This window comes from Melanotaenia boesemani, chromosome 8 (assembly GCF_017639745.1).
Source record: "Melanotaenia boesemani isolate fMelBoe1 chromosome 8, fMelBoe1.pri, whole genome shotgun sequence".
NCBI lineage: Eukaryota > Metazoa > Chordata > Actinopteri > Atheriniformes > Melanotaeniidae > Melanotaenia > Melanotaenia boesemani.
Window position 1 is genome coordinate 9,442,122 of NC_055689.1, and position 27,645 is coordinate 9,469,766.

Genomic DNA, 27,645 nt, shown 5'->3' on the forward strand with positions numbered 1-27,645 from the left:
TTTGATCTTCTTTCCATTCAGTTTGACCGGGAGCCAGTCAAATCTTAAATAGAACAACATACAGTAAACAACTTATAAAAAACCAATTTACATACAGTTTACAGTAACAGTTAAAGTTTGGTCAGACCTCCTTATTAACTTTGAATGAGAACATTTCTCAGAGGTTTCTGCTTCATATTGACATGACAGCATCACACAGTTGCTGCAGCTTTCAGCTCAGACGAGAATCTCCCGTTCCACCACATCCCAAAGCTGCTAGACTGGTCTGAGATCTGGTGACTGTGGAGGCCATTGGAGTCCAGTAAACTCGTTGTCATGTTCAAGAAAGCAGTTGGAAATGATCTGAGCTTTGTGACATGATGCACTATCCTGCTGGAAGTAGCATAAGAAGATGCTACACTGGTGTCATAAAGGGATGGACATGGTCAGCAACAATAACGCAGGCTGTGGCGTTAAAACCATGCTAAATTGATACTGACGGGCCCAAAGTATGTCAAAAAAATATCCTCAGCCCCATTACACCACCAGTCCGAACTTTTTTTATAAGAGTGATCGGATCAAAGTTTCCATGTTGTTTGCACCAATTTCTGACCATCTGCAGCTAAAATGGAGACTCATCAGACCAGCCAATGTTTTTCCAATCTTTTATCCATTCATTTGTGTGTGAATTGTAGCCTCAGTTTCCTGTTCTTAGCTGACAGGAGGCACCCGGTGTGGTCTTCTTCTGCTGTAGCCGATCTGCTTCAAGGCTGGACGTGTTGTGCATTTAGAGATGGTATTGTGCATACCTTGGTTAGAACCGGAAGTTATTTGAGTTACTGTTGCCTTTGTCTTATCTCCAATCAGTCTTCCCATTCTCCTCTGACCTCTGACATCAACAAGACATTTTGGTCCAAACAACTGCTGCTCAATGGATATTTTCTCTTTTTTAAAACCATTCTCTGTAAAATGGTTGTGTTTAAAAAGCCCAGTAGATCAGCAGTTTTGGAAATATTCAGATAAGCCCGTTTGGTACCATCAAACAGCAATCCATTTTCTGTATCCTCTTATTCCAATTTAGGGTCATGAAGGATAGAGTTCTGACCCAGATGGTGGAGATATGAGATCGCCACTGGATGCAGAATCTCATTTCCATATCTCTGCATTGGGACTGGCTCAAATAATTGCAAGCCTTGTTTTTCCATACAGAAGATACTGGCCCACAGCATCACACTGCCACCACAAAATGCTGTTTCCCGATTGGTGCAGCAATCAGCATAATGTTCTCTGCCTATCAAGATACGTTAAAAATGACATGTTTGGTGCAGGGTCCATGCTCATAGGTGCTGACAGTCAGTCACCAGAAGCTCAAAACATGAGTCAGCAGCAGTATAAGCTGTTTGGTGTTGGCAGACAGCTTGTTGTGGGTGCATTGCACATACTCATCTCTGCTTCTCATCCCACAAATTAATTTTCCTTACAAATGTGGCACCATACATTAAAAAATGCTAAGATTTTGAACCTCTAATTATGGATTAATCTTTATTCTTGTTCTCCACTGTTGTTGCAGTCAGAGCAGGTGGTTTTTCATGATGTGCCACTCAATTAATAAAACTACTTTGGTGTTGTCTCTATATCTGTTTTTCTCTTTTTCTTTAATCGTTTTCTTTCTTTTATCCCCAGAGCAATCATCTGTTTTTTTGTCTCTGTGTGTTCTGCATTTATCTTTTTAATTACTTTTTTTTGTTCTTTCCTTGTGTCTGTGGCGTTTTTGCTGCTTCTCCTCATGTCTTGTCTAAATCCTGCCTGGTCCCTGATCAGGTCAGCTTGTGTCTCATGGCCATATCAACACAGTTACAATCTGTCCTTCAGATAATCACAAATTCTGCCACAATACATGATTTAATTGGATTCAGGAGCCAACAATCAATATAAGATTATATAATTAGCTTATTAATCACTTCCATTCATGTTAAATGACATAAAGCTGCTAAAACATCTAAATGTAACTTTTAGTTGTGAGCTCAATCAATGAAATTAGTTTGGTAGACTTTAAATTAATTTATAGCAGCTCTAAGTCACACACTGCAGCCACATTACTACCAATCCTCATGGTGTTTTAGTGAAACACAGAAGTAGCCACGCACCAACCCACACACTGACTGGATGTCATTGTTTCTCACAGAACACTCAGTCCTGTTTGGAACATTGTTCTCAGCCATTCATGCACCTGAGAGGACAACAGCATTAATTTGCAACAAAACTGAGCCACAATTGCATTACAAATGGACAGTGTGGACTAATCCGCTTGAGACCGACTGTGTCAGAGTCCTCAACTCTGTTCATTTATTTTAGCAGTCCTTGTTAAATGAAAAAAGAAAATCTTATTACACATTAATCATATAAATCTTAGTATATTTCTGTAACTTTTTAGATATTTTTGAGAATTTGAAAGATACATAAAATCAGACGTAAAGAGTACTATGACTGAGGTGATGATCTTTGTTAACTTCAGGCTTTGTGTGTCATGTTTCCCATTTTAATGTGACACAATCTGTGGTTTGTTTTAGAATAACTTTGCATTTCTTTTAGAACAGTTTATTTATATAACCTCCTCAATATATCATCCCAAAAATGGCTGATATTTAGTTTACATTACCACATATTTGATTGATTTAATGCTGAAAGATGTCATTATATTCTGATTGAATTTGGTCATTTAAAAGGCAACAATCAGGATATCTTATCTCTTAATGTACAGACCAGTTTTTAATTTCAAATGTTAATCTGTCACTTGCTTGACATTCAGACATGAATTCTATTCTTATCAGGAGCTTTCAGTCTATTTACAATAAACGAAGCGACGCCAGCGAGCAATCAGGCAGACAACTCCAGCTGCTGTGCTGCTTCCATCTGATCTGCCTCAGTCGTTTCATGTTATGTATCAAACATTGTTTTTAGTGAGTCGTTTTACTGTGTAACCTGCCTTTTGCCTTTATATGAACAATAATTTCTATTCTTCATTGTTAGCACTGTAAGTAACAGTCACAGTAACTAAATCTTTTTTGTCTGTCCAAAACAGATATCTCTTGTAAATGAGACTGCTTGTCTCAATAACACTACCTGTATAAATACAAGTTAAAGAAAAAAACAAAAAAACAAAACAAAATCCCCTCTCATTCTGGGTGTAGTATTTTAAAATGTACAGTCTATAAAGATGGTCATTAGTTGCCAAAATTCCCAAACAAACAAATTTTTATCTGTAACTGGATACAGTGGCCTCAGGTGCACCGATGACTGCGCTACAGTTAACTAATTAAAAATTCATATATGTGTTCTGTGTTCTTCCATGGTCCTTTTAAAGATGCACTACAAAATGTTTGTAGATTTTCCCCCTATTGACGGCATTTTTGGCATCCATCTTGCATCCTACCTGTACTGTTGGATCTCTCCAGTAAAAGACAGTCCTATGTTGACTCTCTAGCTCTGTCATTTTCTCTTTTTCTTTTCCTCTCTTCCTCTGATGAAGTCCTCTTGTGTTTCTTTGCTTAAGCAGTCTCGACCAGTGTGTTTATATCTGCTTGCTAGCTTGAGACACGGGGCGTAAAGCAAAACTCGGCTGCAACGTCAAGCAGCTGAGTTTTGCAGAAAAAAAAAAGTTGAAAGAAAAGCAGAAGAAAAAGTTGAGAAGTGGGGTTCCTCAGCCTCAGGTTGCTGCTGGCCTCCAGAGATGTGCATAATGTCACAGTGCCATCGAACCAGTCAGGAATGCAGAGTTTTAATGTTAAAAACTTAGGTAGTGCATTTTTAATACGTTACCTATCCCAAACGGTGCTGTATTGTCAGACAAAGCCAGTACTGCAGTTTTGAAGCTCAGATGGTTTTCCCTTTACACAGAGTTGTTTGTCCATTCAGAGACACTGTAGAAAAATGGTGGCATAAATATGGCAGGGACCAAAAAAAGTCCTGTCCCAAAAACTGTTAAGAAATTGCAGAATAATCTTTTTTTTTTTTTTTCACTTTTTTTGCACAGTTTTTTCAACCATTTTCAGTCCTAATGAAAAATACCAAATATGTATTAATTTAAATTAATTTAGACCTTTAAATAGCAATTTTCTAACACAAAGTCACTATTTTATATATATAATAGATTTGGGGTGGCTGGTGATTTTAGGTTAAGATCCGTTTTGATTCTCTAAATCTTAATAAGAAATGCAATGTTAGTTTTTTTTCTTTTTTTTTCATTTTTCATATTAATGATTCATTATCCTTTCAGGTTACAGGGGGGCACTGACTCCCATAAAAACCAAATTTCTTTATTTGTCCCTCTTTGATCCGAAAAAAAAAAAAAAAAAAATAGCTGGTGCACTTTTTCCAACCCAGTTTCCACGACTGACAAGTTCAGACCCAAAATCCTTTACGGATTGAAGCAGATTGTGGACATTTCATATTAGTCTCTTGGTATCGAAACTAGAAACACTTAATTGCAGAACAACAATTATATCAAAGTCTTAAATATTCAATGAATCGTTTAACTTCACGTCCATTATAATACAGACTCATGCTGTGAATGAAAAAGATAAACAGCAGAAATTAAAGTTTTTTTCTTATAGTAATCGCTGCTTTATTTGTTCGGAAGATTGCACTTTCATCGGCTTCCTTACATCATCATTATTAGTGGATACATGTGACAACTTGTGTATAAATTGACCAATAAATTAATTCTTATTTAATTTAATTATAAACTTGGTATTTTCAGCAGATTCTCCAGCAACAATCTCTACAGCAGGCCTGTGCAACTTCAGCAGCGTTTGCATACCATATGAGCTCTGGGACTTATCCATTAAGAATTATATTTATGGCATCATCTGTCAAGTCTTTTACACATTATCGATTGAATACGGCTTTCAAAGAAGGCTGTTGTGATAATTGTGAACACTTGGATGGGAAGACAGAAAACATTATCTATAAAGAGAATTGATTAACCACATCAAAGCGTTTGCATGCCAGTTTAATCAAGACAGAGTGGTGAAGAGGACGGTGTCTCAATATTTTATCCTGCTTTCTCTCATTATTACCTCATCTGCGTAATTAAAAGCCATATTATTGTAATTATCACCTCGAGGCTTTAAATTTATTGGACCCATGATCTTTAATCCTTCAAACTGATTAACTGAGCAGTTGAAGTCAGTGTGGCACAGCGAAGTGCAAATTAAATGCAGTGATTTATCCTTGAAAACTCTACTCTAAATCAGGTTCTGAAATGTGATCAGATAGAAAACATTTCTAGGACTTGCTGTTATTATTTTCAGTGTAGATGAGTAAGTACAGTCCATGTTTAGATTAGGAAATGACAGTTTGTGTGCTCGCCTCCTCAGGTAAGGAGCAGAGCTCTAACAGAGACGAGACCTCAGACATGTCCAACAAGTGCCTGCCGTGCCGTGAGGGATGCCCCTTCTGTCAGGACGACACACCCTGCTTGGTGCAGGAGGATGGTGCTCTACGACTTGCTGTGGCCTCCTTCCAGGGTCTGTGCATGATGCTGGACCTGGTGAGCATGGTGGTGGTTTACCACTTCAGGAGGAGAAAGGTGAGTAGGGCAGGGGACACGGTGGAAGCTGGATGCAAAGTATGTCAAGGCCTTAAGTTTAGCTAACAATGAGAAGAGCTACTTTGTAATAATATTTTGTGTACTTCTGCGAAAACTTCATGCAAATGTGGAAATGTTTTGAGGCCTACACTAGCTTGGGATCAGGTTTTAAAAATGTGAGCTCACAAGGAGTTGGAAAGAGTAACTTACACTTCTGTCCTGCAAATATTCTCCCTGTTCATTTTCAAGCAGCTAGTGGCTAATCTGACCATACCCAAACACTGAGCGAATGTTTAATTGCATTAACTTTAGGACCCAATGTGTTTTGGATTTGACTATACATCATAAAAATCTGAGCTTCTCGTGCTTCATCTCTTTGGGTCTGCATTCCCATTCTCCAAAATTTAAATAAATTTTAGTTGCTTCACTATTAGTAAAAAAACAGGTTCTTCAGGTATGTTGCATTATGCCAATAAATTAAAGTAAAATATGGCTGGAGCTCACTGATTATTTTTACAATTAGTGAACTGGTTACAGTCTAATAAATTTCACACTTAAATGACTTCATTAGAGTGAAGATGGACAAAGAACTGAAGCATGAAATTAGTCAACAGGCGTCCATAACTCACTGGAGAAGTAGTTGAACTTCATTACAAGCCTAATGGACAGCCAGTATAAGGGAATGTCCTCTAAATGCAACTTATGTTCAAACAAATTAATGTCATCTTACAATAACTTCAAAAGATGTTTGTTCCCTTGTATGTGAGGGATACTGTTGAAGTTTCTTTCCCTGTTTATGGATCACAGCCCCAAGTCATCCAGGACTGGCACCACTATTACCTTCACTCTACATGTCTTTTTAGCTTTCTCCTTCAGCCCAGGGTAATTTTTTACCTTTTCGTGTTCCTTCATTGTGTTACTGTAGTTGTATTACTATCGTCCTCTGATGTAGTTTGCCAATCACCACAATGTCTTGTTGGTAAACCATCACCACTTTATCAATCTGGATCTGGAACTCCAATAGTATGTTTTTCAAAAATAGTCATTTTCCACCTTTGGTTGCATCGTCTGTCTTAATCCTGAAACTTCCAGCCCAAACTTGGAAACTTGCTCCTGTATACTGTTCCAGTTACATGCTTATGTTACCACATCTATACCATACCTGCTTGGATCGTACACCCTGCTACTATCTGCTGGACTGTCTCAGAGGCCTCCTTGCACAGCCTGCACCTAGCGTCCTGTCTGGTGTGGTAGACAGTGCCTGTTCTGCAGCCATGATCTACTTACCCATAGGACTTCTTAATATCTGACACTTCTATGTGTCAGTGGTATACGCCATGGAAGGGTTTATCCTTCCATGATGCTTCCACCTCCTCCTCCATGCTGTGTTTCAGCTGTCTTAGGCATTCAATAGCAGTTCACCACTGGGGGCCATTTTATGAATGTACTGCTGGATCTTTGTGGTGTCATACCAGATTCTCTCCTTCTGCACAGGAGTACAGTCTCAGAGTGCTGGACTTGAAGTGTAACCCTCCATGCATTGTGAGGAACTTTCTGTTCTTGATATCAGTGGCTTCCATCTCCTCCATTGAACAGGCTGGTTTACGAGCTGGGTAGCTGATGACTGGGAGGATATACATGTTGATGACTTGGGCTTTGTTCTTCCTCTGACTCATCAGGACCTGCCCTACTTTTTGAAGATACCTGGCTGTGGCTGACTTCTTCATGGTTGTCATTTGCTTGAGGTATCCCAAAGTATTTGTAGCTGTCTGCCGCATTGCCCTCTTGTCCTTAAACTTCTTCAGTTGTGATTGTTTTGCCTCTCTCTGATACCATTTGGCCACATTAATCAATCCTGAATGATATTCCAGTGTCCTTGCTATAGATCACAGTAAGGTAGATCAGTGAATCAAATTCTCGCTCAGTCCTGGCATATAGCTTGATGTCATGCGATCAACACTTGATGGTTTCTTGTGCAATTAGCATTAAGTTGTCCTCCACCATCCCATAGAAGTCATGATAAGGGTTCTTGTTGTTGAGTTCCAAGCATTCCAGTATCCATGTGTGTGAGTTGTCGGCTTTTTTGTAGTCAGTCTATCCAGTGCGCAAATATGTATGCCTGATCTAACAGTCTCATGCTGGTGTTTAGTTCTTCTGGTGTCACTTCGAATTCCATTCTGAGCCCTGTTCATGTATTGAACCATGATGACTGGCAGGAGCTTCCACAGAGGCAAGTTATTAGCTTACAGCTCCCCCCTTCTGGTGATCCTAATCAGGACTGTCCACCCTTGGGTCTGGGGCGGGAACCATCCATTAGCAGCTGGTTCCTTTGTGCTGGTAGGGATTCATGCAGCAAAGTTAGTTTCTTAAGCCAGTAGATGTGTATCATATCAGGGCCGCGTTAAGTTTAGCTCTGCATACATGAGACTGGCTTGGATGTCTGTCATTGAATGGTAACTAGTTATTGTTCTGTTAGACTGCAGGGGTTGATTCTTATTCTTAATCTTGATAAGGTACTTTGCTCTTAGCCTTAGCAAAGGGGTTACACAAGCATTACATTACACAGGTGAAATATTAATTTATCTATGATTTTCTGTCTCAGGTCAGCTGTCCTTGTATTCAGGTTTTTATTGCTTTCTACACATTCACAGATGGAGGGTATGATGATAAACCCCTCTGACCTACTGTTTTGGCTCCCCCCCTGTCATAGCATCTTTATTGTACTACAATGATTTCAAGCTGCAATCGAGGAATGAGTTCCCAAACATTAGAAAATTGGGTCAGAAGCTTTTTATTTGTTAGTGTAGATCAGAAATGTCAAACTCCAGTGACCCAATAATTTGAGTCCGGTTTGTTGATGCAGAAAAACATCTAAAACTTGCAGGGAAGTGGCCTTTGTGTTGGAGATCCCTGGTATAATTTTTAGGATTTAATATATCCAATAAAAATCCCGTCTGACTGGAAATAACGGTGTAGCAGCATTCCAACTTTACTATTTTCTCTCCCCTAGTCCACTTCTCATCAGCGTGCCCCAACACCTGATGTGGATGTTGTTAACACAGGTGACATGCAACCCAATATGGCTTCATTTGTCTTTTGCTAATATTATTTCTGAGGTTGCTGGAGTTGGCTTTATAACCTACTGCTGTTTAATCTCTTAAAACACACTAACATAATTAACATTTAGCACACATTTACCCAAGCCCTCCGTTTGAGGGTAAGTTGCTGCATATGAAACACTGCCACAACAGAAGTGTAATGAATACCATATGAGATCCTCCCAGTGTGGCCTATCTATAACCAGCTCCAAGTTAAAACTTTCCCAGGTGAACTATATATACACATTGCAGAGATTTCTGTAATTCATAAGAATTGTCCCCGGAGGCTTTTAGATTTACATAACAGATGTTAAAAAAATTTATAAAAAAATCTTCTGAGGTTGTTATGGTAATTAAATGCAACCCAGAAAAGTTCTGCTTTCAGCCCCTGTTTCAAGGAAACAGGCGTTAAGTAAATATGTACTGAACTTCTCTTTGTGGTTTTTTGGTTTGAAAGAGGCAATTATTTATGTCTTGAGTTTTCCTGCAATGAAATGGAAGGTGAAACTTGTTATAGTGCTTAATTGGAACAAACAGTGATGCTTCCCATTATACAAAACTGAAGAGGAAACTGTTGTGGAACAAAGTACAAACAAGAGAGTAAATACAGAAAAGTAGCAGCTTTACACATACTTATAGGCTGCGTTCAGGCTTAGTCTCTTATTATTGTTTCTGTCTCTATCATAGCATAAAAAAAAGATCTCCTAAGATCAGATAGAACATTTTTCAGGCTCCTTCAGCAAACCAGATGATGAATAATCCCCCCACCCATCACTGATTGATAAGTTTTCTGTGTTTCCTTCCTTTTTAAACAGAGCATCCGTACGTCTGGACTCATTCTGCTGGAAGCCATCTTGTTTGGGGCATTGCTGCTCTACTTCCCAGTAAGTCTCTGTTTAGATTTTACTGTCCATGCACCCACACATCAGTTGCCAGATTTTGTTAAGACGTGCAGTGGATTGCATTAATTTTAATGGCAGTCTAAAATAGTAGGTATTCTGGATGCAACAACAGACAATGAGCAGATACTTTATCTGAGGAGATACTAGTGTGTATGTTCACAGTGTAATAAAACATGCCTCATTTTAATCAAGAAGTTGATCCAAGATTGATCTATTCTCACCACTTAATCATGAAAATGAAGTTTTATTTCACAGATATTTAAATTGCAATGAGTACCAAGTTTAAGAAACACAATTATACTGACTTTTCCTAGACGGATTTACAAAAAGAAAAACATCACCCCATAATCCAAACATGTGATTACACACAAACTTTGTGTGTGATGCTTAAAGTAATATAAAAAACACTGATTCTACTGTGCTTTAGAATATTTAGTTTAGTGGCTTGAAACAGCCAGTTGTAACCCAGTTGGGAGTTAGAAATTATAATTTTCTATTTGCCAGAAGGTGTAGCAACAGCGGCTCAGTCACTGCTAAAATAAACTTGTTAACTTAAGAGAAGAATAGCTTAGATAAGCAACAGTTCCTAACACTAACCTAAGAAACACAAGGTAATGAAGCAAGCCCAGGTTTATAAAGCCAATCTATGACAGAGGAATGGGATTTTAATATGAGCCAATTCAATGTATGACTCACAATGAGATTGAGCCTAAATGTGGGATCAGTGCTGTCAGTAAATTCAAGTATTTGAGAAGAGTGCTCCCAAAAATAGTCAAGTAGTGTCAGTTTGGTGTGTGGCAGTCTGAACTTGGTTCGCTGTGTGTGCTAGGGAGATGGTTGCTCTGGTTATAATGAGATTCTAGGAACACTGAGTTCTACCAGTCACAACAGAGACAAACCCTGTAGAAGTAAGGGATGGGGTGAAGTGGGTGGGTTGCTTCGCTTCCTGAAAAAACATCCATTTAACAAAACTGCAAAATCATGATGGAAAAAGAAACTGTTGTACTGTCTTTATATTATTTTGACCATTAATAACATATTTAATTAAGATTTCAAGGAAAACTGAGTCAACCTGTGAAAAAGTGATACTATGTCCTTTAGCCTCTTGGCGCCTGGTGTTGCAAACCACTTCCGACCTTTGTTTAATTGTATTTTTTTTTATCAAAAAAGTTTTTTATTTGTTTGCTTTTATTCACTTATATTTATGCATTTATTTCTATATTATTTATTATCTGTATTTATTACTTGTTATTAATCTGTTTAACATTTAAGTGTATTTTGTTTTATTCCAGTCGTTTTTGTATTGTGTTTTTTTTCCACATTTTTTGTTTTAATATAATTGTGAATAAATTCAGGTGTTAAGGCAGCGTTTCTCAGTCCTGGTCCTCGGAACCCACTGCCCTGCATGTTTTAGATGGAACCCTCCTTTATCATACATGAATTAAATTAATGGCTCGTCCGGCTGCAAAGAACTTGAGGAAGTTCCTTAATCTGAATCAGCTGTGTTGGAGTGGGAACACGTCTAAGACATGCAGAGAAGTGGGTACTGAGGACCTGGATTAAGAATCACTTAATTCACTTAATTCAGACATTCTTGTTGCACATGTAAGTACGACACTAGTTGTGTGGTAAATAAAAAAATGAGCATCAGTTGTAGACCTGCTTTATAATCCATTCTTCCCACCATTGGACAATCCCAAAGTTAAGATTAAGGGAATGATGATTTTTTGGAAAGTTGCAGAAGCATTTTTACAAAGGAGAGAATCTGGAAGGACTTTTAACAAAGAATATAATTTTAAAAAATGAAGTCTGATTGTGAACATGAGGGATTATTATTTCAGTTATAAAACATGATTTTAGCTTAAAAACGGTTCACTATGTTCATGTTGATAAGGCAAGAAGCCCTGCCCTCTTCTGTTGGAGTTTGCTGTGATGGCTTTGTACTTGTGATGATTGTCTGTAGGACATCACAGTTGGCATGCAAGAAACTGAGTGTGTCTTGTTTTCTGTGTGCCTTTGCCAGACTTTTTGTTGTCCAAGTGGGTGGGTGCTATTGTGCAATGTATATAAGTGTATTTGCACTTGTGTGCACAGCCCACAGTGCACCTGGAGTGCTGCAAGAAGCCCAACTTTAGTAGGGAAACAGATGGAGGAAACCTGTGTGCCATGTAGCAGGGAGATCTGATGAAACCAGGGAATTCACTCCCTTCAAATACTTGTGCAGACTGTCATCAGTGAGCCACTGTTCCTTTCAAACACAAAGCTTAAAGGATTATAGCCATTTTTAGAAAAACAAAGCCAAAATGTGTTGGGAAGAAAAAGCTTCTGAGTATACGTTTGGCTCTTCAGATAAAGGTTTTGTTCATATTATGAAATTACTGAGTGTTTCCAAGAGCATCATAATAAGCCTATCCTGTGTGATTAAACCTTCCATGATTTGATATCCATCTACCCATCCTTTCCCCAGTTTACCCCAAGGATAACACTTCTCCCAAAAATAGCTTCCCAAAAATATACCACTGTTCTCCTATGTTCGCAGACTCGAGCGTCTCCTTCTTCCCTCGCCCCTTCATCTGCACCATCTGTTTTTACATTTCACAGCACCTTCGCTACTTTTCTCAACCTTTCCCCTGCCCCCGCATCCGTCATGTTTTCCTTTGATAACCTCTCTTGCATTTCTTTTTTTTTATCTCACCTTTATGTCTGTCTCATCTTGCGCAGACTCAACATTCCCTGTTGTCATTAGTTTCTTAGTTTCTTTCTTTCTGTTTCTTTCCTCTTTGCTGCCACACGCCTCCTCAGCTGCAGCTGAACCACTCTGGTGCTCAATGCATTTTTAAACAGTCCATCAAGTTCTAGCACAACTTGTTTTAAAAATACCTCTGCTGATTAATTGATGTTGGAGACATTGGAGGTTGAATGCAAATCAAGATGGCTGCCTTCTCTTCTAAAAGATATGGCCTTTCTTTTCAGTTTGGTTTTGTCTTATTGCAGAAAGGGTGCAAAAAGCATTTATGAGCCCACATCTGTGCATGTTTGTGTGTGTGTGAATGTGAGCAGAATGGAAGATGAATCCTGAAAAGTTTAGTTGGTTTTACAGCTTCATAATGTCCATGGATTTGCGTTTGTGTGTTTATGCATTTTTAGTCTGTCATGTTTTTTGGTGTCCTGTAGTTCAAAGAGCTTAAGAACGAGATGTTTGCTCAGGAGGCGAAGATAAAGGTGTCTGGAAAAATGTAAATCCTAAGCATGCGTTGGCATGAGAGCGAGGAGGGGTTTGTGCAAGACAAAATGAAAACACAGGGGAAAACAATTAATTGCCTGCTGAATAATTATGAGCTATTCACATTTGTTGTGTTTTCCTTTCTTTTTTTTTTTTACTACACTTTTGTGTACATGTTAGTTCTGTTGGCACTACAACCACAGGGCTTCAGTCAGTGCAAAAACATCCTTAGATGTAGTATTTAAATTGTAAAACTGTAAACCCACATTGTAGACATTGTTATTTAGGGCAAATCAAAAAAAAAAAAAAGACAGAAAAGGACTCACGAGGTAATAATCTTATGTGATCATACACAGATAATCAGCACAACACAAACTACAAATCCAGGCAGATGCAGGGAACAAGATAATACAACATAATAAATGTCTAACATCTAAAAATGCTGGAAATAAATCTACACAAGATTGGATATTAATTTGGCAGGTGAACATAGGGCTTAAGCAGACAGACAAATGGGGCTGTCTATGAAGAAAATCAGGGGCAGATGAACAGGGTTCCCAGAGGACAAAACCAGCATCAGCTCAAGATGTCGGGTCTTCAGTGAGAAAAAATCTGGGGTACCAGAATATATGGGGTCTTCAGTGAGAAAAATCAGGGGCAGCAAAATAAATTGGAGCTGTGTCCGAATGTCCACCCTACTTCCTAACCCCTCGTTCACTACATAGGGCTGCATTATATAGCACACTACACAGCACACTCATTCTTTTGGCGATTCGGACACAAAGCTGCCTTTTTTTCCCCGCCGCAAACCACAAGACTAAAAAGATTGTTCAGATCGTCCACTTGTTTATTTATTTACTCACTGCACAAGAGGACAAGGCAAACGCCAGACAGCTGCTGAGGAATGTAGCAGTACTTCAAAATCCTGCTTCAGATATTCAGTTACATATCACATAAACCCTTGTAGGGTGGACACAAGTCACATCTGACGTGACAACAAGTTCCAGTTTTTATAGTTGAAAAAACTGCCAGTTACTTTTCTTCTACATGTCCAGGCATGTCCACCCCTACATATAAAGAGATGCACATAAAAAACATCATTATAATTATTTTTATCATTAAAGATAAATAAAACCATACTAATGCTTACTTATGCTAGTTTAGATCAGAAACTGATCTAAATAACCTGAAATGACAAGAAGTGATAGTCATTTGCATTCTGATTAGATAATATAATCATAATAATTAACAAAAGAAGTTTCCTGTTATAAGTAAGTTTCATTCTTTTAAAATTGAATAATTTCAGCATATGTATTTTTACATTTATGAGTTATGATAATGTTACAGCTGGCAAATGTGGGATTAATTTTTTTAAATTAAATTTACTGTTGGTTGTTATATTTATTTCACTCATTGGTTTAAAATAGTTTTTTTCAGAATTAATATGAAATACTAAATTTAATTCCTTCATTTAACCATTGGGTAGAAACTCTTCATCACCATTCTTTTCACTAAAGCACCATATAGTTATGGAGGCTGTGAGTGAATGTATGACTGTTTAAAATATAGGGAGACTGGTCCTTTGTAGCTAAAAATGAAATACTGAAAGTATAAAATAATGATGTACTGCATTTGAACACACATAGTATCTGTAGGTCTTCCATGTACCCACTAATATGTCAAATATTGGACTGCAGAGTTTATTTATTTTTTTAATAGGCGAAGCGACAAATATCTGTATATGAGAGCTGAGTGTGTACCCTGAAGGCTAAGAAGAGGGATGTTGTGACACTTTTAACTGCACACTAAAACACATTTTGACAGAACGGGTGAAATAAACCCCACCAGTTCCAAGATGATAATAAGGAGAAAATAAGCTGTAGATTAGTTCACTGCTCGTGTTCCTGCGACATTAGTTCTGACTCATGTTTCTTGGAACTTCCTCAATAACTGCATAATGTGTTGTCCGATTTAATATTTTTTTCATTTAATCTTTTTTTTCTTTCTTCCTGAAGGTGACAAAAAGTATCCTGACATTGTTAGTCATACTTCCACTTACACATTAGTTTGAATGTCATTTAATGGATCTCAGAGTTCCAGCCTTGGGGTTGGATCCTTGCTTAGTTGAGTTTTCATAGAGGCTTCTTTTTAGAAAAAAGAGGTCGCAGGTGCAGCTTTCTTTATTCCTCAAGGATGCCTTTAGCCTGCTTCTGATCATTTATTTAAGCTCAATGATAAATATAAAGCTTGCAAACTATGACTTAAATTTGTTCATTAATGTAAAGAAAATGAGTTACCACAATGATATCATCAAAAAAACATTTTTATTTTGTTACAGTGATGTAAAAGATAATCCTTCCCAGCTGGATGCTGCTGATTATTAGCCGACTGTGAATTAAATGAATAATACTTTATTAATCCCAAAGAGAAATTGTAATAATGAGCACTGTAAGCTCAGTCTCATCTAATGACTAAGTGAGAATAAAGAAAGAAAGGCTGCAACTCCTCCCCCACCAACTGCTCCAACATATCTAACATGTTTGATTTTCATTCAGATGCTGGTACATGTCCAGGAGCCTTGCAAATGCTGTGTTTGAATAGTTTGTTTATTATAATTTGGGAACACCTATCAGTTTTCGTTTGATCTGGGGAAACATTTCTCTGCAAAATAAGAAAAGTAGAAAAGATCAAGCTCAAAACTGTCAGGATTCGCGGTTTATGTTCCTTGGTTTACTTATGTTGTGTAATGTCCTGGGTTTTTGTTATGTCTTTAGTTTATGTTTTTGGTGTTTAGGGTCATGTTTAGTTCTGTGTTTTTTGGTTCCTGCTCATTAGTTCACCTGGTCCGATTAGCTCATTGACCTCACCTCCCTCAGTGTATGTAAGCCATTGGTTTTCAGTTCCTCCTTTGCCAGGCCATTGTTTGTTGCTTCTGTTTGTTTGTTACTGTTATATGTAGTCCATGCCATGTCAGTGTTTTGCCACCAGAGTCTTTGTTATATAAGTCATATATAGGTCCTCTTGTCCAAGGTATCCTGACAAAAGTCTTGCAGTGTTTTGACTTTCCTTTTTAAAACAGGTTGATGCATGATGTATGTAACTAGCACACCTTTCAAATGATAGTATTTGTTCATTCAGGTTCTTGAGAACAGGGCTGATGTAGTCTCTGGTGAACGATTGGGTGAGAAGATGAGCAGCAGAGTTTTAGATGTTGTGGAGTTTGGTTTGGAAGGTGAACCATAGAAAATGTTGCAATTATCAGCTTGGGAAGTGATAATTATCCGTGTCTTTATGTGCAGTGTACGATTGGCAGGGTTGTGCACACGTCTTTATCTGCCACACGTGTTGTGTAGATTTTCGTACTTTCTTACCTCGACCAGCTGTTCATTAAAGCTATTCATTCGAACTTATTTAACATCAGCAGAAAAGCAGAAATTTGTTGCAACTCGCTTTTCCACGCTAACCACGCCCACTTCAAATTTCCAAACAATCAAATAATTACTCTCGGACAGCACACCAGTAAACAGTTATGTTTGGCTGATGTGAACAAGATCAGAGAATTTTGTTTCTGTTCTTAAAGTTTTTGTAAGAAGCTTTAGTGTGGACTGGTGGAAGGATGAGGCAAAAGCTGTAATGAGATTCAGTGAAAGATTTTGGTTAAATTTTACATGTCAAATTTATTTTTTGGGAGAAAATGGGTCCGTATCCATTATTTTATTTCTGTGTGGCAGTTGGTGAGAGTTTCAAGGATTGTGGGGATGATGGATTTAGTGGAGAAGTAGATCTGGATGTTGTCAAAATAGCAATGTAAGTGGAGTTAGTGGCAGTCAGTGATGTAGCCAATAGGCAGAATATAGAAAACAGAGGACCAAGTACGGCACCTTGGGAACACCTTGGGACAAGGCCATGAAAGACTGTGTTGTTTGTTGGAGAGAAAGGATCTGAACCAGGAAATAATAGAGCCAATAATGCCCAAGGAGGATTCCAGACAACTGACAATTCGTGATTAAAAAACCTAAACAATCAACACTTAATCATGCATATAACATGAGAAGTCTAAATACTTTAACATTGTATGTTCAACTTTTCCACAGCTGTGTGCTTCTTATGAATAACTGGAAAGTGCTGTAGCAGACACACACTGTATATTCAATAAAACACTCTAAAACCACCAAGTTATGGTCATGCCTCCTCTAATTCTGCAGCATTGCAATGATTTGTGACAAGACGCACCAGCACTGGATTTCATCGGCACCTGAAAGGAACTTGTACATGGACAAAGGCGGGTTGGAGACAAGCTCCTTGTTGCAGTGTTTCATTGGCCAACAGACTTAAAAATATAGGTTGCTCTTCCACAATTTGTCCCTGCTAAGACAAAGCAGACAAATCCAGCATAAAACATGGGTGGAGTCCTGTTGGGTGGCGGAAAGTGGCTCATTGTGTCAATATGCTCCAGTTATCCACCATGTTTGGCTCAATAATATTGTCAAGAATTATAAAAGAAAGCAGCCATCACACATCTCTACTTTGGCTTTGCTTCAGGGGAGGAAAAGTCTTTGTCTAAACTTATTCTGACCACATATGACAGCAAGATTGGGTTTAGTCAGGAAGGGGTCATGCTTAAAGGGTGTAGGGGTGTGCAACAATTAAGTGGCTGATATAAGCATTCTCTGCTTCAGTAGATCTGAGCAGAAGGTCGGACTCAGGTCACTGAAGATTTGACATGTGGCAACATGCTGGGCTGCACACCAATGAAATGAAATGCAGCCATAATACAAGTGCAGATAGAAGCTCTGATGTTTATAGTTATAGTTAGTTCAACATGTGCGAGTTGACTCTGCCGCTGCTGTTGCAACAGAGTTTACAGCAGTAATAAATGCAAAAATAAAACTTCACACTAAGCAGAAAATAACAGGCCAATAATTTACCAGACACACAAATTCAAGACTTTTTTTTTTTTTTGCAAACCACACAGAGCAAATAAATGCATTTGCTTTCTGAAAACAGGAAAATTAACCATTACCAGTAATACAGGAGCTAAATCAAACTATCATTGAATGTGTCCTGGCATATTACACATAAACAACATGGTGCACACAGTCAGAAGGAGCTGTGGAGGCGTTTGATATATCAGCGAGGCCAAATCTGCCTCCAGCTCTGCTTTCTTTTATGCTTCAGACGCACCTCATGTCTTCACAGTGAACATGAGAGGCAAGTAATATGTGTGACTCTCCTCTTGCCAGAAAACAAAGGCAGCATAACGTAATCAGTGAGCCGCAGCATGTTTGCACCAACATTAATGCCCTGCGGTACCTCTCTGTAGGTGATGATCCTATACTTCAATCCCAGTGTGTTCCGATGTGTCCTCCTGAGGTGGGTTCGCCTCCTGGGCTTCGCCATAATGTACGGCACCATCATCCTCAAGCTGTACAGGTACTGTGACATTATTTTTCCTTTCTATGGATTTTTGAAAGCAAAAAAAACGAAAATCTAAGCAACCCCCTGCTTCCCTCCTTTCACTCTATCACCTCCTTTCTTTTCTGTCCTTATAAGTTAACCTTTCTCAGTGTCAATACTTCAGCTCCTCCACAGAACTGTTTGTAATCTAGCCTAAAAACAGATTTTGAATTTCACATCAGGTCTGATATTTCTTTGTCTGTCTGCTCAAGTACCTGTTCACACATGCACTCTGGCTTCCTGCACTGAGAACATTGGAGAAGGAGGTCAAAGGCTGGCCAGAGTGTTCGCTTGGCAAAATTACCAATTAGATTTCTTTTCTGAGCTCAATGGATGGGAAGGATGCCTTTGGGGCAAACTCTTACAGCTGGGTCCCACAAAATATCAGAGATGAACAGATTTGTCACAGTCCAGAAAGACTGCATAAGACAAGCACAGAAAATGGAGAAAAGACTGCAGTGTGTGTCTTGGTAGTGATATTTATGTAATTATGTAATCTACTTTAATACCCTCTGTTTCTCTTTGCTGCATTTTACCTTGATTTGCATATGAAAAGTAGTCAGTATAGACTAGACTAATTAGAAAAACTTCCTGTATATGAATTCTCACATTTTAGTCAGTAAAGTTAAAAAAATAAAACATTTTACAAACCCCAATTCCACTAAAGTTAGGGAGCTGTAAGTAAAAACAGAATACAATGCTTTGCAAATCCTTTTCAATCGATATTCACTTGAATACACCACAAAAACAATATTCAGTGTTCAAATTGATGAACTAATTTGTGATTGTGCAAATATTTACTCATTTTAAAATTCATATCTGCAGCAGAGTATAAAAACGCTGGGGTAAGAGCATGACCTTTCTTCAATAAGACACTCAAAAAGTGTTTAAGTGCCGAGGACACTAGTTGTCAAAGCTGCTTGATGTATGACTTCAGTTGCTCAAAAGTCCATTTTGAATTCATGATGAACCAGACATTTACAGTGCTCTGGGTGAAAATGACATTATCATTTAAAAAATTAGTGACAGATTAAAATAGATTTTGACAGGATTTTTATGACCCTTTGAGTCAAAATGAGAGACAACAAAAAAGTCTAGTGCAAACTCTGATCAACATGCTCCCATGTGTCCTTTATGTTGGCATAGTTGTTGGGCAATACATCCACTAAAAGTGCAGAGTCTAAAGCAATAAACTGTAGCAAGCATGGTGACAGTGGAGGAGATAATGATAATAAACATTTGTAAAAACACATAATAAGAGGATACCACAGTAGACTGTACTGGTGCGGGTGTTAAATAGATTGCAGCTTCTTTTTTACTCATTTCGCTGGTTGCGTTGGAGCTATACTGCATCAACGACAGTTTCACAATGCTTCTCTTATACCCAATCATAAAACACACCTGTTTCCAATTAGCATGTTCAAAACAGGGGTTTTTGACCAATTCTTAACTTTCCCAGTCTTTTGTTTCCCCTGTCCCAGCTTTCACATTCAATATCTGTGATTATTCGCAAAAGTAAATAAAGTTCATTAGCTTAAATTTAAATATTGTCTTTGTAGTGTATTCAGCTGAATCAAGGTCTAAAAGAATTAGCAAATTATTGTATTCCGTTTTTATTTTCTATATATAATATCCCAACTTTGTTTATCTGAACAAAAATGTTAATTTCTTTCACTGTTCATGCTTGAAAAATGAAATAAACATGAATAAGCTGAAATGACTGTGCAGTTTCTCCCTGCTACCTTTCATTAAAGCCGGCATGTTAACAGGGGAATAGTAATAATAAAAAGCTGGAGCAGCCTCAGTCTTGTCCAGGTGCTGCGTTATGATTAAATCCAGCAGTTTCCTTTTATTCAGGCCACTTCTGTCCTCCCCTCCCAGGGTGTTGAAGGTGTTTCTGTCCCGCACGGCTCAGAGGACGCCGTACATGACCAGCTGGCGGGTCCTGCGGCTGCTGGCAGTGATTCTGTTGGTGGTGTTGTGGTTCCTGGTGGCCTGGACCTCGACTGTATGTCAGAACCCAGAACTGAGTCGGGCTCTCATCGCCGCCGGCCTTACTCCAGAGGGAATGCAGTTCAGCATGTGTCTGTTGGACCGGTGGGACTACATGATGGCAGTCGGTGAGTGGGAGGTTTCTGTATCTTTGTTGTCTTTAAAAACAACCTGGAGGAGACTGAGAAACATCATTTGTCTGGATCTAGTCTGCTTAGATCTGGTTCAAGATTAAGTTGAGTTTGAAATAAATTGCATGATGATGATGATAATGGTTGTAAGGAAAAACTGCCTGGTGCAGCAGCTATTTATACCATAGTTTAATGTCTTCTGTCATTAAGAGAGCTATTACCTGAATAATCGCCATCACCAAAACCTGAAATCTCCTCTTTGGCCCTCCCTGTTTTTTCTCCTTCCCTCCTCCAAATATTCTCAGCATCTCTTCCACACATGTGTCCAAAGGAAGTAAATTTTAGCTCTCTCTAAAGGTACACTGAGACATTAGGAGGTATTTTTCCTACAGAAATATAAAAATGCCTCAAAAAGAAATAAGAAAATAAAGAAAAAAAAAAAAGGTAAAAAAAAAATCTTGATTAAAAAAACAATTGCAACTGAGAAATTTATTTATTTAAAAAAAAAATTAAAAAGTGAACATTTAAATATGCAAATATGTGCAGAAATACATGGAAATGCATGAAAACATCTTCAGTCAGGTCTCACAGAGAGCATTTTACCTACAATCAAAACTGCAGTAACCCACATTATCAACTCCTCTCTTAAATCTGGTGTCTTTCCTTCTGCCTTCAAGCAAGCTCGGGTTACCCCGCTGCTGAAGAAACCCACATTCAACCCAGCCCAGGTTGAAAACTACCGGCCGGTCTCATTGCTTCCATTCATGTCTAAATTACTAGAGCGTGCCGTTGTCAGTCAGGTCTCACAGTTCCCCGAAGACAACAACCTGTTTGATCCATATCAGTCTGGCTATAGGCAAGGCCGTGCTACTGAAACTGCTCTCCTGTCAGTTACTGATTCCCTACGACTTGCCAGATCCGCTGGTCAATCTTATATTGCTGGACCTGTCTGCTGCCTTTGACACGGTCAACCATCATATACTGTTCTCCACACTCTCGGAGCTTGGCATCTCAGGATCTGTCCTCTCGTGGTTTACATCCTACCTCACAGGGAGATCCTTCAAAGTATCTTGGCAAGGGGGAATGTCCAGATCACATGGGCTGACAACAGGGTGCCTCAGGGCTCGGTGCTTGGCCCTCTTCTCTTTTCACTATACACCTCACTCGGTGCAGTCATTAATTCTCATGGTTTCTCCTACCAATGCTATGCAGATGACGCCCAGCTTTTCCTTTCTTTCCCACCCGACGACACAACTGTCTCAATGCAAATGCTGATATCTCCGCATGGATGAAGGATCGCCACCATCAGCTAAATCTGTCCAAGACTGAGCTTATTGTCTTTCCAGCCAATCCTTCCTTACTGCCACAGAAAAGTGTGCAGCTTGACTCTATCACGCTTGTGCCTACGTCTTCTACCAGGAATCTTGGTGTCATCGTAGACAACCAGCTGACCTTTAAGGACCATGTTGCCTCGGTAGCTTGATCTTGCCGATTTGCTCTCTACAACATCAGGAGGATCAGACCCTACCTGACTGAACACACGGCACAGCTCCTGGTTCAGGCTCTGGTCATTTCACACATTGACTACTGCATCTCCTTACTGGCTGGCCTGCCTGAATGCTCAGTTAAACCCCTGCAGATGATCCAGAACGCAGCAGCACGTCTGGTCTTTAACCAGCCCAAAAGAGCTCATGTCACTCCGCTGCTAATCGCTCTCCACTGGCTTCCAGTTGCAGCACGCATCAAATTCAAAGTTCTGCTTCTGGCTTACAAAACAATAACCCAAATAGCTCCAGTCTACCTCCACTCCTTAATCCAGAGCTACACTCCCTCTCAACAGTTACACTCTGCCACCACAACGTGGTGCAAAATCAGTAGTTAGACTCTTCTCCTCTGTTGTGCTCTGGTGGTGAAACAATCTACCAAACTCTGTCTGATCCGCAGAGTCCTTATCCACTTTTAAAAGCAAGCTAAAGACTCAGTTGTTTAAGGAGCATTTACGCACTTAGCTTAACTCTTCTACTCAACAGAATGAGTTAGAAAGATTTGTCCAGCTCTTTGGCTCAACCAAGTACTGAATAAGCTGTGCACTTATGCCCAAGATGATATTGTATTTAAACAAAATGACTTACAAAAACTATAAAACTAAAAAACTAAAAAAAAAAAAAATATATATATATATATATATATATATATATATATATATATATATGCACTGCCTCTAGCACTACATGACAGCACCTTGGTCCAACTGGACTCACAGCAGTCTGACTATCACTTAATCATGATGTCCCATCTTGTTTGAATTCTTGCTTGTGTTGTTCTTACTCTCAAATGTAAGTCGCTTTGGATAAAAGCGTCTGCTAAATGACTGTAGAATAGAATAGAATAGAATAGAATAGAAAAGAGTTATTCTTTTATCATCTGTCATTTATCTTCCATGTGTATTTATGTATGTGCATATTGCTTAGATGGTAACTATGGAAACATGTATTATTTCTTACCCATGTGAATGACATGAAACACATTCCTGTCAATGTTTTCAGGCTGTTCCTCTGTTGGTGGTAATGTCACAGGAGCAGAGACTCTTAGCAAGTCTACAAGGAAGCAAACAATGCATGTAAAATATTTAAAAACCCTCTCTGTAAAATAAAAGGAAAATAACTCTCACATAGAACTCATGCAGTGAGAAACATGCAAACATACATTTTACTTTCAAGAAAACTGTGTCTGTTACCTTTAAAACCAGGTTGTAAAACCATGTCTTTTTGACAGCTTGGAAAAAAAATCAGCTTGAAAGTGTTATATGAGATTTAAGTTAAAAAACAAAGGAAAAAGTAAAGTAAAACTAGACATATACCATATTTTTTAGTGTTGTGACTGAAAACAACTGACTTTTCTCAAATCCAACACCTATGACACCTCCAGACACTTGAGTACTCTGAAGAGATACTTACTTATATCTCAAAAATAAATTTGACTGGTTGAAATTGTTGTGCATTTGCTGCTTTTGTGAAACTTCCACTTAGTCCAGCAAAGCATTTGAATTATGTAGGCATAATTTTACATGAAATGCAGCATGCTTGAAATGAAGGGACTTGTGATTCAACAAGAGTTCAAACACTGAAACTCCGCCTTCAGGCTATAATACATCTGCAATGTAAAGGGGGGGGATCAGGTGCAGCAAGAAAACAAGAAGCATATATGTGGGGATGGGTGTATAGGTTTAGGTTTATTCAGTAATCAGTCATCATCCATAATACAGACAATATGTCATCCATGATAAATCCTACTGAGACTGATGAGGCTGAGGCAAAAGGTAAACACTTACATATGACTGAATTTTAAAATTCTAATCATTCCATCATTTTACTACAATAACAGAAATACATCTTATTTTTATACATTTACCATTTTGTACAGTAAACATACAAACACCTATTTTTAATACCATACTTGCTGTAACATATTAAAAATAACCTTTGAACAGAGTCTGGGAGTGACCTAGTTTGATTACTAATCCTGATTACTAATCAGTAATTGTTATTGCCTCTTCGAAAGCAGATGTTTTAGCAGTTTTTTAGTCAGCATTGTGTTTTGGACAAGCAATTGTTGCTGCCCATCAGCCTGGGAAGAGTTAAAAGGTATTGCTTTTATTTTCAGATCACACAATGTGTTCTGCCAAGATATGAAGTTAATACTTTCTGTTCACATAATATTCTGCTTAGATATTGCAGATATCTGTCTATCTTACAGCAGGTAAATAAGAACTAGGCCAGTGTGTACAGGAACAATGTGCAGGCATCCAACAGTTACTGATAACTGTGTGCTGAGAACTATTAAAGATAATATTCTGTGTGCTATAAATAATGTAAGGGAAGATTCTTAAAGTGTGTATTTACAGACGGCAATAAGTAAGCACTCTGTGGTGCTCACTCCCTGATCAATAATCTTAATAAAACACAGAGACAATTTGTTTGGCTTGAGACTCATTCACTGTTTTATTTGGTAATAACTAATAATTCCCTCCACAAAGGGAAATTTTAAACAACCTGGAGTCCATCATATATCATATATATATATATATATATATATATATATATCAAAGATTAATTTCACCTTTGAAAACATTAAAAACAGCTGCCAATCTTCCCTGAAGTGGACGTCCCAGCAAGTTCAGCCTAAGGTTAGACCTACAACTCAGACTCTACAGGCCTTAGTTAGCACATTAAATATTACAGTTCTTTTAGTGCAGCTAGAAAAAAATTAAAAAGTATTGCTTGTTTGAAAGGAGATGCAGGAGAAAGTCTGCAGGGACAAAGTTGCATCTAACCAAACTAAAAGACTTCTGGGAGAATGTCCTTTTGATGGACATGACCAAAGTTTGTTCATGATCCACAGGAACATGTTTGGTGAAAACCAAACACAGCATAATATCACAATCACCTTAATTGTCAAGCACGGCAGTGGAGGGATGATGATCTGGGCTTGTTTTGCAACTATTGGACCTGGATACTTTGGATTCATTGAGTTGACCAAGAACTCCTCTGTATACCAAGGTACTCTGTGAATCCATTTGTCTGACAGGTAAAGCCTGGCTGAAACGACCCCAAACACAGCAACAAATCTACTGAATGACTGAAAAAGAAAAGAATGACGGTGACGTAACAACCCAGTCAAAGTCCAGACTTCAACTTGATTGAAATGCTGGTTTAAAAGAGTTGTTCATAAACTAATAACTGCAAACCTAAATGAATTATACCAAGAATGGGTCAAAATGTCCCTACAGTGATGCGAGAGGCTGATAAGGTCAAACATAAAACAACTAAAGATATTGCTGCTAAAAGTGGTTCTACATGCTTGATGGAGCAAATTTTTCAGTCTTTGTGGAAATAAACCTGTTTATGTGATCTCTAACAATTGGTTTGGATATGCAATATCAAAAGTAAATGGTTGTTATCCCATCACTGTTGCAAGTTTTGATCATTTAACTATTATTATTATATATATTTTTCTCTTTCCTTTTTTTCTTAGTGTTAACATTAAAGGGTTAAGACCTGATTCAAATGGAAGACTCAAATCATTATATAATAATATTAAATTATAATCTCAACTACCATAAAGATAACAATAATGGTTGCATACCCTTAAATACCAATAAATACAAAAATAGATTTTCATACTTATGTTGTCGAGTGCTTCTACATTTCTGCAGCAAGGTGCGAGTTTAGACGGCTGCTAGGTTGCTTATAGGCTGTAAATGTACACTTTCTGTGTAACATCAAGGACATCACCAGTTTTAGTTTAGTTTAGTTTCAATGTGACACATTTGCAAAGTCCTGTTTCCTGAAATAGACTGCTGTATATTACATTTCATACAAATGCTGGAAAGTTCTGCTGATGGTGGTGAAAATGTGCAGTATTTCATGACCTTTTTACCTGTGGGACAAATTGCATTTGTGAAAACACATAAGGCTCCTGAGTGGTTTTAAGTCCTGAGGCTCCACTGACAAAACTGGTGGAATTTTTTAAACAAGATTACTCTCAACCTCAAGGAATTGAGTCTCCAGTGGCTTATCTACAATTTTCTCATTCATTTCTTATAGAAATGGTGCTATGCTCTGACACTTTAGAAGTGCACAGAGATGAAAATATGTCATTTTTTGTTCAAATTTAGACTGAATTAAAAGGCTGTATGTCAGTGGAAACTTGGATCTGGTATAAATGTGATAAACGTCCCTACTTTAATACTGTTGGAGATAAAGTTTCTTCTAAAAGAAATGTTGCCTTTCTTCCAGACAATATGAATATCTTTTTATAGGTCTGCCACATTTTGAAAGACCTTTGCTCTGTAAGTAGATGTATTTGTAAATTTTAATAAGAGCCACATTTTTAATTCACCTTTCCCTGCATAATCACTGTAATGAAATTTACTCCTTGTAAGCAATGGGATAAACAAGATGGAGTACCCTTTTATGTTACAGTAACTAGGACAGCCAGCTTTAAAACAGAATTGGCCAACCATTTACCACAAGCATGTCTCCAGGGTGCATTCACAAGAGGCTTCTATAAATCAAAATCTTTCCCGGAGAATAAAAAGGATGTAACACAGTGAGGAAAAGCACAAATCATATAAAATTATTGCTTATTGAACCATTCCTGAATACGTTAGACTGTAGTTATTTTTGCTCAACCCAGATTTCAAGCTCAGTAAAAAAAAAAAAAACAATTTTCACCTTTAATTCAGACTTTAAACACAATCAAAATGTGTCCTTAGTTGTTCTTTAACACCAAATGTATTGAGCAGTCACTGAATAAAGTAAGAGACTGGAGAGCAGCCAGCAGTGGAGTGGCCTCAGGAGTGAAATGATTCTCTATCTTTTGGGCATTTCAGATATAAATTGTAATAAAATGAAACTGTTGTCCTCTGCAAATTGTAACCATAGTGAACACAAAATGTAAAAATACTTTGATGCAGCCCTCCCAACATAATTTACAAATCTTGCAGGAAAAAATATGACAGGAAATGTAAGAAAAAGCCTCCTGTCTACCATTAAATCAGCCTCTTTATGACATCAATGCAAACCTTTCTCATAAAAATGAGCAAACACGACCGAATGCTAAGAAGTTATTGTCCCTCAAGTATCCCTGAAGGCCCAGACGGCCTTAAATGTTCGCGTGTTACAGTACAGGATCTAAAATGACAGATTCTTGAAGCAGGAGGCAGTGATGTGCACCTCAGTGGAGCCAGTCTGACAGCAGGGGAGACTAATCCTGTTTGGAAGGAGGGGAAAGGATGGATCCCTGAGAGAGCCTCTAAAAACTGATAGATGGGCAGACGGAGGGAGCGGAAGTGGCAGCAAAAAGAGAAGAAAGGAGCCTGTGAAGTAGGGAGCTTGTAGTGATGCAGCCAACGATGCAGAGAGTATTTTTCACCAGCAGAACTTGAGAGGAGAAGAAGACGGGGAGGGAGCCTGTGGAGGGAGGACAGCTAAGGACACTGGAGATGGGGCAGACAAACAGCGACAACAGAGAGTTTGTGTTTGTGCAGCGATGACAACTTCCAGCAAACACTGAACTTTAAAAGGAGCTAAACAGTGAGAATCCCTCTGGTTGTGTGTGGATGAGATAGGAAATGGGGAAACCCTGCTGTTTGCTCTGACAGCCTGGGAGAACACACACGCTAATGTGTAGTTGAGGCTGCTCTGAAGGACAGGAAACACCCTTCAAATTGCTTTTCTCTCTTTTTTCTATTTGATAATGATAATAAGCT

The 27,645-nt window shown here is 38.4% G+C and overlaps 1 protein-coding gene across 1 annotated transcript in view; it reads left to right on the forward strand.

The window, feature by feature from the left end:
• The window catches only part of gpr158b (G protein-coupled receptor 158b), a 111,842-nt gene that overhangs the window by 39,189 nt on the left and 45,008 nt on the right, over positions 1 to 27,645 (forward strand). Inside the window, exons 4-7 of the mRNA XM_041992657.1 lie at positions 5,358 to 5,569; positions 9,483 to 9,551; positions 18,116 to 18,225; positions 20,131 to 20,369. Of these exons, the coding sequence (XP_041848591.1) occupies positions 5,358 to 5,569; positions 9,483 to 9,551; positions 18,116 to 18,225; positions 20,131 to 20,369 (630 nt within the window). The remainder of the gene's footprint in view (positions 1 to 5,357; positions 5,570 to 9,482; positions 9,552 to 18,115; positions 18,226 to 20,130; positions 20,370 to 27,645) is intronic.